At 39.5% G+C, this 18,919-nt stretch overlaps 1 protein-coding gene and 1 long non-coding RNA gene across 2 annotated transcripts; one reads left to right on the top strand and one right to left on the bottom strand.

Moving 5' to 3' along the window:
* Positions 1 to 144: 144 nt before the first annotated feature.
* On the bottom strand, positions 145 to 10,233 carry LOC131980635 (cullin-3-like). The gene is made up of 16 exons (XM_059344890.1): positions 9,958 to 10,233; positions 6,474 to 6,671; positions 5,914 to 6,027; positions 4,170 to 4,330; positions 3,793 to 3,907; positions 3,472 to 3,700; positions 3,150 to 3,295; positions 2,859 to 3,035; positions 2,591 to 2,761; positions 2,321 to 2,428; positions 1,954 to 2,078; positions 1,752 to 1,848; positions 1,522 to 1,656; positions 1,183 to 1,369; positions 841 to 986; positions 145 to 650 (listed from the first exon to the last, which is right to left on the bottom strand). Exons 1-16 carry the CDS (start codon positions 10,015 to 10,017, stop codon positions 519 to 521), a joined length of 2,301 nt encoding a protein of 766 aa, XP_059200873.1. The 5' UTR covers positions 10,018 to 10,233; the 3' UTR covers positions 145 to 518.
* On the top strand, positions 9,549 to 18,667 carry LOC131980641 (uncharacterized). The gene is made up of 4 exons (XR_009395232.1): positions 9,549 to 10,140; positions 10,219 to 10,301; positions 11,155 to 11,295; positions 18,512 to 18,667. It is a non-coding gene; the product is annotated as an uncharacterized LOC131980641 (long non-coding RNA).
* The last annotated feature ends 252 nt before the right edge of the window (positions 18,668 to 18,919 follow it).

Raw genomic sequence — 18,919 nt, 5'->3', positions numbered from 1 at the left:
ATGAGGAAAAATATGTACGGTAATAGTCAAATGTAGCAGACCGTTTCTGTGAAAAACTACAGAGCATCAATACTCATTATTTTTTATTTTTGTTTTGTAACAATCCACATTTGCTGTTTTTAATAGTTTTATTATTTTTATACAGTATTGAAACAAAAAAATAATGTGGTGCATTCACATTTTTCCCAAGGGATTCTTTGCAAGTTTGATCTCTACAAGGGTAAAACAGTGAAAAGCTTGAAGCTGGATCCATCCATGTTAAAACTCACAGGGAATAGGAAGACTGGGCCCGATTCAAAAATCATCTACAACTTTTGATGGATTTTATTTCTGCGCTGACATTTTTATTTCCCATTTATGCCTGTTTATTGTGTTTTTGTAAGGGAGGATGAATCAGGTTCCCAGCATTTGTCTTTAAAAGAAACTTCCAGTCCATGCGTAACAACAGTCCAAAGAAAACAAACAAATCCCATTCCCCCCCATCCAGTCTCTTCCTCCTCCCATCCAAAGTTCATCTTCTATGCAACATAGGTGTACACTTTGCGATCTTCTGGCGTCCTAGCCAAGTATTCTCTTTCTATTAGTCCTTCTATACGTTTTTTAATTACGACAGGGCTCGGAAGAAAACGTGCCCGGAGCTGCTGAGTTACCTGAAGACACAAAGTCACAAAATGTAAGAAAAGTGGACATTTTAACATTAAAGTTGCCTTTAAATTGCAATAAAAACATTTAGGAGTTTCTGGATCAAGAAGTGTGAAAGATGGAAAATGACTGGATTAAAATGGCTGCCAATTATTAAAGTGAAATGGACCAAAATTTGTATTCTCATGTGTTCCTTACCTCTGCCACCAGGACATTGTGCTGCATCTTCTTCCTTGACTTCATGATTCGGACAATGGCTGCCTCAATCTCATGCTTCCTGTCATCATCCACTTTCTGCCGCGTTTCTTTCCTTTCGGGGTCTGATTCACCTTGTTTAGCAGCAACTGGGAAAGTGTAATACAGAGACAAGATGAGGTTTCAAGAGAAAATGTAGAAAATCTCTTAAGGTACTGTTTTATATTAGCAGAAAGGAAGAATCCCACCCCAGTTCCATGTTACAGTGCATTTCTGAACAGAGGATGTCATATATCTGAAAGGCTGAAACACAATAGTGGGGGATTGTACAAACACTTTGCCCACCTGTCTGTATTTTGACTCTGTGCAGTTTGGAAGTAAACTGATCATTAACTGTAAACACATGGCCGCTCTCAATCTCCTTAGACTTTGGCTCCTTGGTGAGAACTCTCTGTGTCGGCTTCCCACAGGCCAAAGACTGCAACGCTCGCACTAACTCCCGCTCAGGAATATCTGTCTCCTGCTGGATCTCCTTTAGACGGGGACAGAATGAGTGAAAAGGTTGTAAAGAGGGGGACATGGATTTTTGTCAAATTCTGTCCTCACAAATCATACAGTAAGCAAAAATAACCTATACAAAGACAAATCTAATGTTCTTATAAAGGTGCTTTACTGTGTCCCCACCTCGAAAGTGCACTTTTCTCTGTTATTGAAGAGCATGAGGATGGTCATCTGAAAGGTAGAGACCTGCAGGATGTGCTTGCGGGTGTTAGAGCCTGTCACCTGAGCACCTCCCACACCCACCTCTGAACCATCCTCCTGCAAATGCAGTAGAAAGGAAGTCGACATGATACTCCAAACTTAGAAATGTAAGTGTTTTACAATCAAATGCCAAAAGTACATATTGTGTCTACCTTTTTAATAGTTCCGTAGAAAGTTGCGTTTAGGTCTGCCCCGCCCATATGGTGTTGCAGTGTGAGCTGTCTACCACTGTGCTTCGCGAGGTAAAACCTGTCATATAAAAAGGCAGGACCCAGTTCTTTAGAAACCACACAGAAGGGCATCGAGTCTCCCCATGTACAGTCAAATATTTGAGAGTATTTCAAGGAGCATTACCTTCTAAAGACTTCAAAGGCGTGTCTGGGAGCAGGGGGGATGGTGCATTTAGGTGTTGCAGACTGTGTAGGCCAGTAGCCAGTTGTAAGAACTCTTACTGTTAGGTCCACACCACTTAAAGATGCCTGAAAGAGATTCATGGACTTTTTTTCAAAGAATTTATAGCAATATACATCTTGACATAACATAAAAGTTATTACATCTCGATTACAAAATAAATGCTACAAAACATCTCATGTATTAATGATTAAAGACTCTCTTCCAGTGGAAATTCCACCAGTTTAGTTCAAATTGAGTTCATGAATTTGTGTGCTCGTTTAAAATAACTAGTGTTTTGTTTCTCTGAAAAGGTGTCTGACTGCCTTACCGATGTGGTTTGTATGTGTTGCCTGAACTCGTCCATGGTAGTATTGGAGATGCTCATGTCCCTGAACATCCCTTCCAGTTTCGAGGTGAACTGACAGCCACATTCTGTCTGCAAAGGATAAAAACAGAACAGTGAGCTGGAACTGCGGACAGTTGATTTAAACAGGGTGAAGACAAGAAAACAAGAGCACAGAGGAAGAAATAATGGAAAACAGTACAAATTGCATAACATGCATAAACATTTGTATCCAAAGCATTCTCATTCCTTTACCTTGAGCTTAGAGATCATGTTCTTCTCCGAGTCGTCTGAAACACTCTTGTTGCTGAGCAGCCTGCGGCCCAGATGTTGCTTGTAGTACCTTTCGAACACATCCTTCTCCTGCATAAACCGGAACAACACCATGGCCTTGTCAAGGATTGACTCCACTTCCTGTTCTGTCAACTGGTCAGACAGGATAGGGAAAGAGAAATGGGACAATGTAATAAAAAAAATCTCACAAAATGCAGATATTTGCTATACATTGAAAGACACTTCATACCCCTTTGACACCCTTCTTGAGCTTGTCATCAATAAAGAGTGATAGGTACTCTGGTGAGCGGGAGTTGAGGTTGAGAAAATACTCAAAGTCTCCTGCTATGGTTTGTTTGAAGAGTCTATCATTGTTGAAAGATTCAAGGAGGAAACGATCGAATCGTGTCTTCAGGTCTAGCAGACCCTGTGGGGGAGGCAATTACATAGAGGTGATTTAACCGATAACAAGCAACATCTCTCTCACATTCATAATTTTGAGTAGGGCTTTAGTGTCTTAAGTTGTGTTCAACCAGCATACCTGTATATAGTCGACAGGGTTCTTGCCCTCTCCCTCTTCTGACACCAGAGCTTTGCCTTGCTCCCTCAAGTAAGAGCTCATACACTCGCACATCGTTTTCAGGCCATTTGGCACACGGCTGAACAGCTTGTACATGCATGCCAGATCTGAGAGGGAGACATGGTGGGGAAAGATCAAGAGAAATAAAAACAAACTGTTGAGGGCAGCCTGAAAAAGGACACCATTGGAGTTCTTGATTCTGAAATAAAATGCATTGCTTAGATCTTTATTTCAAAATCATAATTCATTTAAATGAGGGACTTAAAATAGCCAAAGCTGCTACCTTCTGTCTTGCCGTTCTTCAGCATATGGACGAGGCCAGAGTTCTCCATCTCCACAATTGTCTTCATGTGTTTAGAAATGAGCTCCCTTTCAACCACTTTGACAATGGGCTCCTCTGTAGTCTTGTCCAGGCAATGCATGACTCGCTCAATCTCTTCATTGATTCTGGCCTCTACCTTCTTAATGTAGACACTGGCACTGTTTTCTGCGAGGAACTTTTGGCTCTCCATCTGAAACAAAACATATTGTGTGTTTGTTTTTTAACGAAGGTTTTCATTGGTTACAAAAACAGAAAGACACCAGGAATTCACCGCAGACTTACCTGGAAGAATTCTGCTGACATATCTAAGAAAGGACCCTCAAAGTCTTCCTCATACACAGACCTGCCATCAAGTCCGAGAATCATCAGCATCTGGCAGGCGTTTCTGATGGCGCCCCTGCAACGGATAACACAAAAAAAAAAAAAAGGTGAGGCTTTCATATTAACAATTATTAAAAGTTACTTTTAGGAAAATGATAAACTACCACAATAAAATTAACTAAAAAAATTAGAAACAAATTTAAATGCATGATTATGCATAACAATGATCAAGATAAATATCTAGGAAACTTGCTCCATGTCACCCAATTTACTAATTCAACCAAAATATGGTGCATCCTGGAGCAGAAATCAAGCAGTGATGTAGTACTCCAGCTTACCTATCTACAACCTCTCCCTTCCTCTCGCGAGCAATCATGTCCAGTAACGTCTGTCGAAGGTGGTCTCGAATGCAGCCGTAGCGCACCACCTGGTCCCTGAATATGATGAGGCCGAGGTTGTACACATTCTCCACATTGTTTTGTTGAACATAGACCCGATCCTGGGAGATGAGAGAGAATGGGGTGAAAAAGACATTGAATACTGTATGAATGGAAAAAAAAGTACTATGGCCCAAACGGACTAAATTCCATTCATATAATCACATGCATGTTAAGAAGCTTTAGAAGCAGGGGTGAAACTACTTCACTTCAAGTATGCATATCAAGCATTTTATATGCTTAACAGTGTTAAAAAGAAAAAGCTCCATCCACTGTAATTCAATGTGATGAAAAGTACTTTTTACTGGGGCTGGATATGCCAGCAAACCTTTCATTATATACTATACACTCCCACTGACAGGGTGTTAAGCTTTTATGAAGGCATTAGAGTGGCAGAAGAAAAGGACTCGTAGGTGTCTGAATGATTCCCAGAAAACACAAGGTTACGACAAAAGCCCCTTCCAGAAAGCATTAATATTCAAGGGGGGTGTAGTTGATAAAATATTTACAATGCCACTCAGTAAAAACATGTGACATTACAAAGAGACATTCAAAATTATAAATATTAGCCAGTGCAAAATTATAGGAGGTGGTTTCTACCTACCCATTACATGGCACCATAATGTGATTTGCATGGCAATTTTTTTTATTGTGTAAAAGAGCACTCACTTTTAGTCCTGCCAATTTCCAAAAGCCTGTTTTATGAGTTTATGGGGTTTGGCTTTGTGATGGCTCTACTTCTTTTCTTCTTCATTTGAGAAGTGAATGAGTTTATGTTTCTTCAATTAAATTACTATATAAAATAAATAAATAGCAGGTAACAGGGGCTAACGTTTAACAAAACATAAATATGTATACTTAGGATTAAAACGAATGAATCATGCATTAAAATGTGCATTTGCCCTACCTCTCCTAAACAAATACATAATACCTCCAGGGCATTAAGAGAGGCAGTGGCTTCCAAAGAGGTAAAAACACCAGGTGAAAACAGCGAAGTCACACTTGCTACACCTGTCTGGCTCTCCTCTAGAGGTCAGTAGGCAGACAACAGGAGGCTGCTCTCATTGCAGAGAGTGGTGAGTCTGCCGTAGCTAAACATCGGAAAGCCAACTGCCCGGGGTAAGGCCAGGACAGGAAAAAGGAGAGTGCAGAACAAAAGAACCCCAGGAGAGCTGTGCAGTCATTGTACTGACTCTGCCATTGTTTAGCCTACACTTGTGCCTATCTCGAGGGCTCACTCACTCACTCACACACACCCCCACAAACATTTTGGACTTGCTGCTAAAGTAAATCAACTAGTCCTGCCAGTTTTCCAACAAAAAATAAATACAGAAACAGAGGTTCATTGTTAGGACCACAAATAAAAACAACACCTTACAAAGTCCAGAATCAGATGTAGGTGAAGGTTGGCTCGAATTGGAAACAAAAGGCCATTTCTTCAAACACACAAAATTATTCATGACGCCAAACAGGCATTATAATCCACTTGCAGAGGCAACAGAACCCATCGAACAAACATAAAAACATTGACATTGCAATTGACATAACAGCCACCACAGTATTATGAAATGTTTAAGATCAATGTACAGCATTCATCTACTGCTATAAAACGATTTATACAGAAAGAGCGCAAGGGCTTAATTACCATGTACATGAGGATGTCTCTGATCATAACCATGGCAGTCTGATGGTCATTCCAGGCCTGATTCAGTGTTTGCAGAAAGTTATTATTCAGAGAGTTTAAGACATCTTCCCGTACCTGAAAATACAAAGAGATTGACAGAATAGGACACATCAAGTTATTTCTGGTTTAACTGATAAACAGAACACTTGTGAAATTAATTCAAATTATTTAAAAGGGAGAGGAGAGTTTAGGGTGGCTTTGGACGTCATAGCTGTCAGACATATACTATCCAAAGTCCATTCACAGTCCATTGGTGTACCATGCTTGGTTGAAGATGAGTGTATAAGCTTGTTTTTTGTTTGTTAATACAATGAAACATCCTTCAGGCATGGAATTTGTTCTTAAGGGTTTCACATTAATTTGTTTTCCAGCATGGGACCATTTTAACAGTAGCCTTAAGAGACACAACTGTAACCAGTTGTCACTGATTTTCTCAAATTTGACTCATCTTCCCCTCTTAATTATTTTCTCCTGGTGATTTTCAAAAAAGGGCTGCATTAGAGAGAAAATGGTTTCTTTACTTTGTTGATGAGGTGCTCAGTGACGACCTCCCTCAGGCCCGTGTAGAGCTTCTCCCCATGCTTGTGGAGCACCATGGTGTAGGCATTCCTGTACAGCTCCTCAAAGCTTAACCCACTGTTGTTCTTCCTCTGGATCTCCTGGATGGCATTCTTTAGAAGGTCCCAGATGTTGTTCACATACTTCTCATCCATTGTCATCTAGGACGGACAGGACGAAAAATTTGTGGTTACTTGAAAACTGTCTAATTCTCACTATTTCCACATGGTATGAGCAAATAACGAGAGCAACATCTTTTTTTTATACTTTGCATTACAATCAATCATAAAATAGAAGACCACTTGTGAGAAAGATCCAAGGCATATTACAGATCCAGTTATGCTCTGTGTTGTTGATGAGTAATAGAGCTGCGGCTTTGTAAAGCTATGTCCACTCAGTTTTCAAAACATATGCATAAACATATACACACATCTGCAGCACATACAGGGTAGGTACAGCTTTTTGAACGCACAGATGTTCGATTGATGACTTTCACAGTAGAGCATGGGTACTAAAATGAGCAGGAATGTAAACAAGCCATATTTCTGTTACTTGTAATTCCCTCTGTGATATAGTGTGTGTGATGCTTGAAAGATTCTGACAGCTGTCAGATAACTTTGCAAGCATATAAAACAAATTTGATCAGGGTCTCAATGCAGTTGCAGAGGAGCTATAGCTTTGATTAATGCAAATCCATGATCAAATCAATATTTTATAGGTGTGGAGAAATGTCAACAGCAACAGAGAGATCTATTTAGTATGTAATGTGGAAGAAATGGTGCTATAACAAACCAATTAAGGAAGTAGCGAGGAGAAAGTTAGACAAAGCCATACATTGTGTTGTTTAGGTTATGAAACAAAACCAAAACAACATAAAAAAGCAAAGTAAAAATAAGACAGCTGTCAAAATCAAGCATCAACCAATAAACACTGACAAATCACCATAATATTGGCAGTGTGGTGATATTTTGCCTCTCAATATTCAAGGGGAAACATTACTCATTACATATTAAATTGAAGGCTTGAGACCATGAACACTGTTCCACTGTCATGACCACACTGCATGAAAAGCTTTACAATCCTACAGACAAAGCAAGTGATGCCTGACTCCAGCAAACAGGTAACCAAACCCCCTGCCAACAAATTACATTTTTCTGAATGTCCACAATGAATGATTGAAAAAGGTATAGTCAGTAAACCAAGACACAATGCCCTTGAGTTTTTCAAACTGTACCTCCAAAGCTGTACAGAAAATGGAGAGATGGTAAAAAGGCAGCCGTGATTCGGTCAAAAGAGCAAAAGGTAAGCAGGAAGTCATTCATTTTTTAATCAGGATATATTGTGATGTCTACCAAATTACCAAGTCACTTTCGGAGTCACTTTCTGGGTATCTCAGCATACACCTGAAGGGGGGACTTACATTGTCTGCCACACAGAGATCTACTGAAAAGTAAGGATGCACATTTTGTTGCCAATACTGACTTTATTAAGCTGATTGGGTGTCAGTCAGATAACTGATTCACAATCATTACCGTTTCCTGGCCAATTCAATAATAAAACTCCTTGTTTAAGCTTACATCACTTGAGTCTAACCGGCTTTCAACACAGTTTTAACCATATTACTTATAGGTATACTAACAGGTATACAGGTGATACATTTGAAGTAGAGAGTGCACTGGTATCAGATTAGTAGCCACTGGGGTAGTGTCAGGGTAGAACATTTTGGGTAGGCACATTTAGTAAGGCCAGGTGATAAATTTGTTTTCAGATCACAGGATAAGCATGTCTCAATAGCTAGTATATATACAACAGCTGCCATGGGATCAATTCAACTTAATTCAAGTCTAGAATTTTATTGACTAAGACCACCTGGTAGTGTCTACACTGTGGTCTAATGAGCTGGACTTGTACTTGCATGCAAACTCAACATTTGAGGAAGGATTAACTGTGTTCACTCACTCATCTGCTCACTGACTCATTCTGCCAGACACCCACTCATAACCCTGGATATCCAACTGAAGAAAAAGCATTTGTCTGTGTTTCACACTAGCAATCTCAACAAGGAATTTAATTATGTTGTAAAGGCCAAGCAACTTAGACTAGACTGCATATCCCACAGCATGATAACTGACTCTGCACATATAATTGACTGGGTGAATATCGTCACACTGTTAAAATAATCGCCCAAGTCATTTTTTGTCAAAATTGTTTTTTTTTTGCTTAAATTATCTCCTCATGATGCTGGCCACCTATGGTAAAATCACCTACATCCTCAGTTGATCAGATCATGTGATTTTACCCCTTTAAGATCATCACTTCTTTGACAATTTGCCACATTCATAGGCATCAGATAAGAACCCAGCAAAGAAGAGCTAGAGGGAGATTGTTTAGTTATCAGTTTAGTTTATTGTTGACACTAATATTCTTAACACATTACTCTAAGGTGTCTATATGAGAGTGACATGAGCGTGTCATGAACATTAATGACACTTTGAAGTAACATTAATGCTTATGATACTTGTCATGTCATGTTTCTGACAGGCTTGTATGACTCTTATGTAGACACCTTCAAAATAAAGTGTTACCATATTTTGCTTAAGTCACAAAGGCATGTTCAAAAAAATGCCTAAGTAATTTATTTCTCTAAAGTCACATAATTTACACACAGTGTTATTACTATGTCAATAGCCATCCTTTGTTACATCCTTTTTGAGTGAAATGATCAATAACTGTCATATGTTACACTTTTGGTGAAGTTTTTTTGTGTTTCCTGCAAAACTTGAAAAAATGAGTTAGGCGATTATTTTAACAGGGTGACGATATGTAATATTCAGTGCTCTGGGGATGTAGCTGAAATCATTGTGTGGCAGTAGTGCTAGAAGTAGGTTGCAGGACTGGCGTCAATAACATTAACTACTCAAGTTACCTTAGGCATGTTTACTGTAGTGTCACGTTAGGCTGAAGTTGCGTTAGCTTCCAAAATAACACTACATGATAATGTTTTAACTGCCATCTATAACAGCCAACAGGCAAGAGCCAAAAGAGCTTGCCGTTACCATAGCGTAATGATACTTGCTGACTGACTGCAACTTAGCTAGCGTCAAGTTAGCTAACATTATTAGGCCTGCTACTTAGCTAGCAACCATTTGCTAGTCTGTTACTGAAGAAGTTTGCTTAACGTTACATATGCTAACGTTAGCTAGTGCTAAACGACGATAGCGTTTTCAAACCAATAACCTAGCTAACGTTAAATAAACCGAACTTATAACAAAGCTAATGTTCCTCAGACACTTTGTCCAGCTAATAGAAGTTATTATTTGACAATGACATGTTTTTCTCGTTTGATCAGCTAGCTAGCAGGCAGTTGCTAGCCTAGAGACCTGTCATCCCCGGTACTCGAGTCTCATAGTTAGCGTCCGAGTGCTCACAGACTCGGAAAATACTTACAGGAAAGGCTCGTATCCTCATCTTGGTGTCCTTCTTGGTGCCGCCTTTGAGGTTGGACATGATTAGTTAGAACGACTTTCGTTTCTAAGTTGACTTAAAGACTACATGAAAGGCAGTTGCTAGTTTGTTTTCTACGCCAGGAAAGCGGCAGGGAAACTCAGCGACCTCCCCTTCAGGAATTAGGTCGGTGTGTGTGTCTGTTGTGTTGTTGTCACTCGCTCTCTTCTCACTGGTTTTCGGCTAACGTTAGCTTGGTTGCAGTGATGGCGGACGGCTGTACTCCACTGCGCAACGCCGAAATCTCGCGAGAGTGAAGACACTATACTGACAGGTGCATTCCACAGGTTTGAAAATTAGCAGTCAACTCATATCTTGATATTGTTAAAAATAAGTCTTGTTTTGTCAAAATTGTCTTTTTTTTCCCTAAATCATCTCCTCATGACGCCGGCCACCTATGGTAAAATGGCCTACATCCTCAGTTGACCAGATCATGTGATTTTACCCCTTTAAGATAATGGTCTATGTCAGGTGTGCGACTTAAGCGGATATATTATACCTTAGTAAAAATAAAATGTGCCTTAGGCAATTTTTTGAACATGCCTTTGTGACTTAAGCAAGATATATCTTGCTTAAGTCACAAAGGCATGTTCAAAAAATTGCCTAAGTCATTTATTTCTCTTAAGTTACATAATTTACACACAGTGTTATTACTTTGCCAATAGCCATCCTTTGTTACATCCTTTTTGAGTGAAATGATCAATAAATGTCATATGTTACACTTTTGGTGAAGTTTTTTTTGTGTTTCCTGCAAAAAAAAAACTACAAAAATGAGTTAGGCGATTATTTTAACAGGGTGACGATATCATAGCGGCAACAGTGGCGTTTGCTCCATTTTTATATTAATATGTAGACGAAAAGCTGTAAGTATTTAAGAACCTAATGCAATTTAAAGTCAAAATAAGCGGTTCAACTCGAAATAAATTGGGAAAGAACCCCAACTTTATTTGGTGACAGTGATAGCCTACACGTTTTTTGTTTTACCAAGGGTTATGCTAACAGTTAAACTATCGCCCCCTGGGAAAGGCCACCATCCCAAGGCAGTAGCTGGTACTTTTTTCTTTTTAACAGAAAGCATATATAACCATTCTTTGTCCGTGTCAGATACAGTTAACACCATGCTAATTTTCATCTTTGCAGTTTTCCAGTCCACGTATCACTTTTTAAATTGTCCAACTGCAAATTCCGATGATAGACCAACGGCTGGAAGATGGAATATCTTCTCACTGTCATGACGACGCTCTCTGAATGGGAGAGAGAGAGAAATATCACAGGAAACAGGTGAGCCCACTCCTATAAAAACAGTACAACTCATGTAATCACATATGGCCTACGCACATCGTACAGTCTAGCCAACACGGTGCTAATTATAGTCTAGTATATATGAGTCTACCTCTGCATTCTGGTGTCATGATGGGAACTGTTGCATTCTTTCGAAGATGAGCTCCAGCTGTCCTCCTCAGGCCCATGTTCTCCAGCTCCAGCTTTCTGATTTCTGTCCGCATTGCGTTGATCACCTGTATAAGCCTCTGTTCACTATCCATGGAGCAAACCGCACACATTTCCACCCTGCCTGCGTCTCTCTTACAGCCATGCAACCCACCACAGGACCCCATCTGACCCAACACACTTATAGATAAAGACAATTCAGTCTACACCTGAGTCCCTTTTCATTCAAAGTTTATTTCAAAGCTCAACATTGGGCCAGCAAAGAAAAAAAAGCAGCCAATCAAAAGCAGCAATCTAGTCTTTCATCACACCATTGATAGTCTGGTCACATGATGGGAAGAGTGTTATTTTCTTCTTAGTGATCTGATGCCTACCACTTTCCCTCCTCCTGTTAAATATTCATCCACTCTGTCAACATAAAGCCACAATAGGTACTTGGGAGAGGCGTTGCCTTTGGTCTAACCGTCTGTGTCAAGGGTGAGCCACTTCCCCCTTTAAATTCAGACTACTTCTCAATATGGCTAAAAGGGAAATATAAGTCCCAACTTTATTCAGTATGTGAGGTTTATCAAAACAGACCTGTCTGATCTTTGTGTGTTATAGAGAAAATCAAATATCACTTTTTGACAAAATACCTTGATTTAAATATTGCCAAAATATTGTAGGGTGAGTTCACAAAAATATTATCACAATACGTTTTTTTTTAACTTTTATTTATTTATTTTTAAATAAATAATCATCAGTAAAGTGGCTACAATGATAAAGTGGGTGAAATCAAATCATAGAACAGAACAGGGACAAGTCCCGAAAATTACTATTATAATGCAGCCTTAAAAACCAACAAAATATGTCACTTAAGCCATATTATGATATCAAAATTCTCCCCAAATTACAATGCTGATGCTTTCTTTATTCACAAAAGTCTTAAAAAAACTGCACACACACACACACACACACACACACACAATTTGATTCACTACACATCATATATGCATAATTTAAATGAGAGTAGGAGTTAGTGAGTGTCTGTTTGGTGCTGCTCTGCTGCTCTCTAGTGTCTAACAGTAACACTAGTAACAGCAAGCAGAAAAGGACGGTTTCACTGACCTCTTCTGGTTGAAACTGTCAAGTATCTCCAGTATAGGACCTCTGGCTACAATGAACAGTGATGTCAACATGCACTGAACACACTCTGATCACAACTTCCATATCATTAGGTCCACTTCATCGCCTTATAGATGTGTGTAATCGACACATAAACACTTAAAGAATAAGAATAGTTTATTCACTGAAGCCAGCACTGTTTGGATGTGCAATTTCATTTTACACATTTTTTGCCAGATCTTTTGGGTTTCTGGGCACTTTTTAGAATCATTATTCTAAATTAAACCAGGAGGCTTTGTAGTTTTATATAATGCTTTAAGTTACTGTGATGTATTATGCCGTTTCAGCTTTGCTGCATAGAGAGTCTATCTTATGATTTTATGAAGTTTAGTGCAGCTTACACTTCAACTACAGCTACTACAAATGTTGTGTGGTTGTCCGAGACGACTATAGGACTGTACTTCCTGTAGACATGCCAGTAAACCCTCTGCTGCAAACACTACCTTAATGGCCACGCATGAGGCTAACTGTGCCTGCAGCACTTGTCCACTCTCTCTTCCTCTCAGGAAAACTTGATCGCCCATCGCAATGTTTGTCCTCAGCCTCGCCATGATTCATGTAACAATGATACATCATAAATGATTGCTTAAGAGTATTGCATACATATCAGATGAGAAAATGCTGTGAATTGTACTTTTTCAGGCTATGCTCTCTGATATTGACAACATGTGACCTGGGGTGAACAGGAAGTGCTACAGCTACAGCCCTATTGTGTGAGTTCAGAGGTCATGTTAGTGTTATTGTGGAGGTGAAGAAATCATGGGCAAATGCCAATTTACTTCATCCTCCAGAGGTAAGAGAAATACCTATATCTAATATGTTTTAACTCGTGACTGATTTGACCTATAACATCACAATGAAAACAGACCTCTGTGACACACATTTGAACTGTTGAGTTTCATAATATCAAGTTGTCTGTTTGCGCGCGTTGTGTTTTGACACCACATTACATACTCCGAGTTCCTCCCATTCCTCAGTGTGGCGTGTAAGCTGTATGTCTGCTGATAACAACCCCCTCAGCAACTGAGAGATAAACTCCACATGCTGCTGTAGAGACAGCTAACACAAGACGCTGACAGCCTACATGACAGAAATGTATTGTGGCTGTAGAAATGAAGACTACAGAGTGAAAGACGTTTATGTCAAGCGATGTTAAATTAACTGTGATACATTTGTGGTTAGGGCACAAACAAAGTCATCACTCAACCACAATAACATTAGCATTAATACAAAACATATTTAACGTTCACTTTTGCTTGCCACGTAACATACCCAAGATGCCCAGCAGGTGGCGTGTGCTGTGGTGTGAGTTTAACAAATTTGGCCTAATGTAGTCCAGCTTCACTCCATGTGCAAGCACATGACGTCCTCCAGCAGCAGGGTAAACCCAAAGGACAACAGTATAAAGTGGTGCATTTGAAAGCAGAGGTAATTGATTTTTTCTGCAAGTGATTACAGAAGCAGAATTTAATACACTGCTTTTGATTTCAGCTCTTTTCATCGCTGCGACTTGCTTTGCAAACATGACACCAGAGGCTCAGGACAAATGCGGCTCCCTCCAGAATCCCGCACTCATCATTTTAGCCAAGTTGCTGTTGACCCAGCGCCAACACCACAAAACAGGACAAGTAATTTAATTTGCCACTGCTGCCGACCTTGAAGCAGGGAATGTAGGCTACCAGAATCCCAATAGGGAGGCTTGAAGAAAACGTCATAGGAGCTGAGAGAGAGGTCAGGCTGCTCTGCCTGTAGCATCACAGTCTCCTTACCTCTACAGGGATACTTTTGTCCTTCAGCTTTGCATAAATAATATTATTTTGAAGGTGGGTAGGGAATAATGACATTTAATGTGATAATGTTGCCAATCACTTGTTTAATTTTAGCTTTTGTCTAAATATCCTGTGTATAGCATCATAACTATATAATAATAACATCATAACTATAAAAACCTCGAAATCATAATCAAGACTAACATTTTAAAGGCCAATACTGTGCTAAAAGCTGGCCAAAAATCTGCAAAATGACAAGTATGCAGTGCTTTCTCAAAAATGTAACCCCCTCAAAGTGGAAAAGACTGTAGTTGTTGTCAGGGAGTTAACTTCCCCATGGTAACATATGATATGACTGGTCGAAACACTCAGTAAAAGGCCAATATGACCTAATCCTCAGGATGTGCACCTATACGTAAGCTTTATATGTCACAAACAAGGATAAGATTATGACTCACTGGATATGTCACACTGGAGTCTAGAAAGTATCACCTTCCCAGATGAGAGGCGCCAGATAAAACAAATAGCAGGAGGGCAGGAGAAATGTAGGGCACATCTGCTTTTATTATGTGATACATGCCAAGGATGGTGCTTCTATGATGTCATGCTTACATATGTCAGGAGATATGTGACAAGACTTCATATTTTGATGTAGTGGCATCTCTGTTGATAAGATTACATTCCTTAAAATCTGAGCATGTTTTAAAAAACCTTGTAGCAAGTTAAAAATGTGATATTATCTGATCTCTCAGAAAATGCTTGGTCATTTTGTGTCCATGCAGCCATTTTGTCATTGTGACTTGTCACCTCAATGATGATGTGACATTAAGAGGTTGGATAAATTTGCAAATCCCTTAAGCAAAGCATGTGTTGTGTTGCTTTATAACATGTCTTATGTGCAGACACATTCCCATTCCCATCTTTCATCACCCAGAGGGAACAAATGTACCAGCGTCCTCTCGCAGCCATGTGATGTGATGCTATCTGAACGTAATTGCAGCCATAACTTGTTGCCCTATCGAGGTGACATCTTAAATCACACTGGTGAAAATATCTTAGGTCAGAATTCAATATTGGTCGTAAAATCTAAATATAAGGCCCCAGGGACTAAGCTGTTTCGCAGAGAGCTGCGGTAGCTGTCTGGCAGAAACACACACAGGGTAATAAGGCTTGAAAGTGGAGCCCTTACCATTTACAAGAGAGCTTCTGCTATTGTGATTACTAGTGTAATATCTGTGAAATGTTGTAATAACTTTGTAGAAGCTGCTTGAAAGGACTTTGAAGCTTGTGCTATGTCTTCCAGCAGGCCAGTGTTTCAAATGGAGATCTGTAGGTTTTCCAGAACACTCGGCACTGTCTTTAATGACATAGCTCATAGCCACAGTCCCGTCTAACAGCCTTCATTATGACTCAGTAATCATAGGCTACATTTGTTTTTCTTTCTCTCTATCTCTTTTTCTCTTTCTTTTTGTAAACCTGTAGGCCTCTGTCTTTCTCTCCCCATCTATATGTCCTCCTCTGAGCACGACAAATCCAGTAGTGAGCAAGAGCCGCTACTGGAGAAAGTGTTTGTTGACTTTTCGGCACAGACTGGTGCTCTGTAGGGGAGCAGCCTGTTATTTATGGTCTCAGGCTTCTGTGATTGGTTGAGTAGAGATATAATTATGTCAGGCGCTCAGCTTAGCTAGTTTTAGAATTACAATAGGTGCCGTGTTGAGTTCACTGGTTGCTATGATACTAAGTGGAGGGTCTTGTACTGTATATGAAATATTTTTGATATAGACCTATGTCTGAGGGTTAAACCCTTTTTCCGTACATATCCTCAGCCCCAATGAGGAATAGTTAATACTGGGAAGTGTTTCATTAGTGATTTATATGAGACCAGATACTATCCTGGAGTTTGTTCGAACGAGGACTGTTCCCCCCTCACTTACACTGGAAGCACTTAATGGAGGGCTATCTTAAAGGCCAGCATAAACAGGAGAAATGATTACAGCAAGCAGAAACTATTTACATTACATTACACTGGCAGCAGACTGTTGTTTCAAGACATACTTGAACATTTTTGAACCTTTATTTTAATCTCTTGATGTAGCAAAAACATCAAGTGTTCTGATGGTGCATTACACAGCATTGAATGAAATGGCCTGACATGTACAGTAGCTGCTATTTGTCCTCCATATTATCAGATGGTGACTGATATGTGATCAATAGTGTTTGTTTGATATTTGACTACTTCAATATTTTTTCTCAGTTTCCCCTTTCCATTAGATAATAATTGATGAAAATATTCCCAGATCTTTTTCATAGTTAAAAAAGCATAGACTGTATATGGCATAGGCATCAATGGATCTGGTTCTGATGGTGCTTCCGGCTGCCACGGTTTATGGGGACACACTTTTGGGGCAAGCCTCAAGTGGACATTTGACGGACTGCAGTTTTTGACACTTTCTCACTGGATTAATTTTTCAGCTCCGGAGGTTGAACACATGAAGTAGCATAAGACATTATTAAATTGAAATATTTCATATTTACAGGATCAGTTGGATAACTTATATTAAAGAGGTCCCTTTGCTGCATGTCTTCCACTCTGTCTCCCCCTTTCTAACTGTCACTCTCTAATAAAGCAGTAAAATGCCAAAAAAATAATCTTAAAAAAAAAAAAAAGACAGGTATAACTTAAATACAGAAGACTGTGATTTAATGTTTTATTGATGCCTTTAGTTCTGATTTAATTACATGTTGAGGGGATTACTGACTTTTTTTGTCCACATAAATTATTTCAGAAGGATTTCCAGGGAGCTGCAAAGATTTCCAGTGAACTGCACTATATATGGAGGTGGGGAGTGGGAGTGGGATATGGGAGAGGCAGGATAAACAGGTCTCAACAACCATCCTAACAGCTGCTGAGAGTGTTGACTTACAGAAAACAAAACACTAGGTTTTCTTTTAAAAATTATGACGTGCAATTCTTGTGAGGGGATGTTAATTTAATTAATAGTTGTCCATGACATAAGAGACATTGGTAATGCTCTTTTAAAAAACAGTTACTAATGGATATTGCCCTAGTAGCCTTTATCTTGTCATTATGCAGGGTGGTTGGACAGGGACCTTGGATAAACTAATGGGATCGTGTCAGTTTGAATCTGTTTTTGCCGGGCTTATTCCACACAGTAAAGCGGCTGGCATGTATTTGCGTGCTCCCTGTAGAAGTGGGAGGTGAAGATGAGACTTAGTCTCTCCACCATGGATAATCCTATTGTATATTCCATACCATGGCTTATGTGATCACTATTTTCTACAATACACATGTAGTCATATCACAAGTAGAAAACACAAGGATGGGAAGGGAGTGGAGGCTGAATGAGTAATCCCCATCTAATCCATTTATTTTAAATACATCGGCTGCCACGGTTAATAAATAGTGACGTGTCTATCATAGTTATGAGTGCGGCTGCCTTGGTCTGATTCTTTTTACTTCTTTAAAGAAACACACATCAACAAGTATAATTTTATTTTTAATCCATGTTTTTTTTTTTTAGCAAATTACTGCACATTAGAGTCAGTTTACATTGTTATTTTAGTTGCAGGTTTATATATACTAAACAAATTGGGAGGAATTGCATTTATTTTGAAACGTAGACACTGACATAAAATACTAGAGTATGTGTCTTGTGGTAATGGAAGATAGGTGTTTACTCTTTCTCTCCCGCTCTCTCTCTCTCTCTTTCTGTCACATGAAAATCAGGCTGATCACGATGGAGAAAAAATACACTTCCTGGCCAGCAGCATCTAGTTTCAGTGCAGGCTGAGGTTATTAAAGATTACATGACACAGTGTCAGGCCCTGGCTGAGTGGATTGTGTAAGTACAGACTCTGATAAGTTCTTCTTTCACACCTAATTATTGGTGCGATTTTATTGCAAGCTGTTGGGACAGTGGGCAGTCTTTCTTCGCTACTGAAAGTGGTGTAAAATATGAGTAATTTGAATAAATTAGGGTTTTGTTAAAAATATTTGCATTGTTCCCACAGTGCAAGTTTGTGTCTTTCAGACCTGGATAATAATTAAAAATGGCACATTTTTGACTGTCACCTCCCTATGTCTCCCTCTCCAGGTCCTTAGTGCAGCTAGGAATGCTGTAGTGCCACTTGCAGACCGCAGTGTCCAGGGAGCCCTAAAAAGGGAAGGAGTCTCACTCTGGTTCCTGGCAGCTTGTGGAGCAGTGGAGGCTAAATTAGGCCTGGATTCATTGACTTCCAATCCCCAGAGTCTCAGCAGCCCCGCAGCCCAGAGGAGGCGTTCAGGGCCTCTGATACTTCCTCAGAGATCCTCCAGACACTGCCTGGGTAAGTTAAAGTGCCAGGTGGAGGGATGATCTGTCGAAAAAGCTTGAGAAGAGAGGTTGCATCTCCTGATAATATTCTACTAAATAAAATAAAAAATCATGAATAACATTATAGGTTCTATAATCTCATTTTAGCATTTTAACATCAATAATTCATTACTAGATATACTTTAGTGA

This window comes from Centropristis striata, chromosome 11 (genome assembly GCF_030273125.1).
Source record: "Centropristis striata isolate RG_2023a ecotype Rhode Island chromosome 11, C.striata_1.0, whole genome shotgun sequence".
Lineage (NCBI taxonomy): Eukaryota > Metazoa > Chordata > Actinopteri > Perciformes > Serranidae > Centropristis > Centropristis striata.
Note: the sequence above shows the minus strand (reverse complement) of the source record. Positions and strands in the feature narration are given on the sequence as shown.

Excerpts from the sequence above, each read along its gene's own strand:
- LOC131980635 (XM_059344890.1), bottom strand. The coding sequence starts at position 10,017 with ATGTCCAACCTCAAAGGCGGCACCAAGAAGGACACCAAGATGAGGATA. Across the intron at positions 6,028-6,473 it reads CTGAGCACCTCATCAACAAA|GTACGGGAAGATGTCTTAAA; the intron begins GTAAAGAAACCA and ends TTGTATTTTCAG. Across the intron at positions 4,331-5,913 it reads GAGACATCCTCATGTACATG|GATCGGGTCTATGTTCAACA; the intron begins GTAATTAAGCCC and ends CTCATCTCCCAG.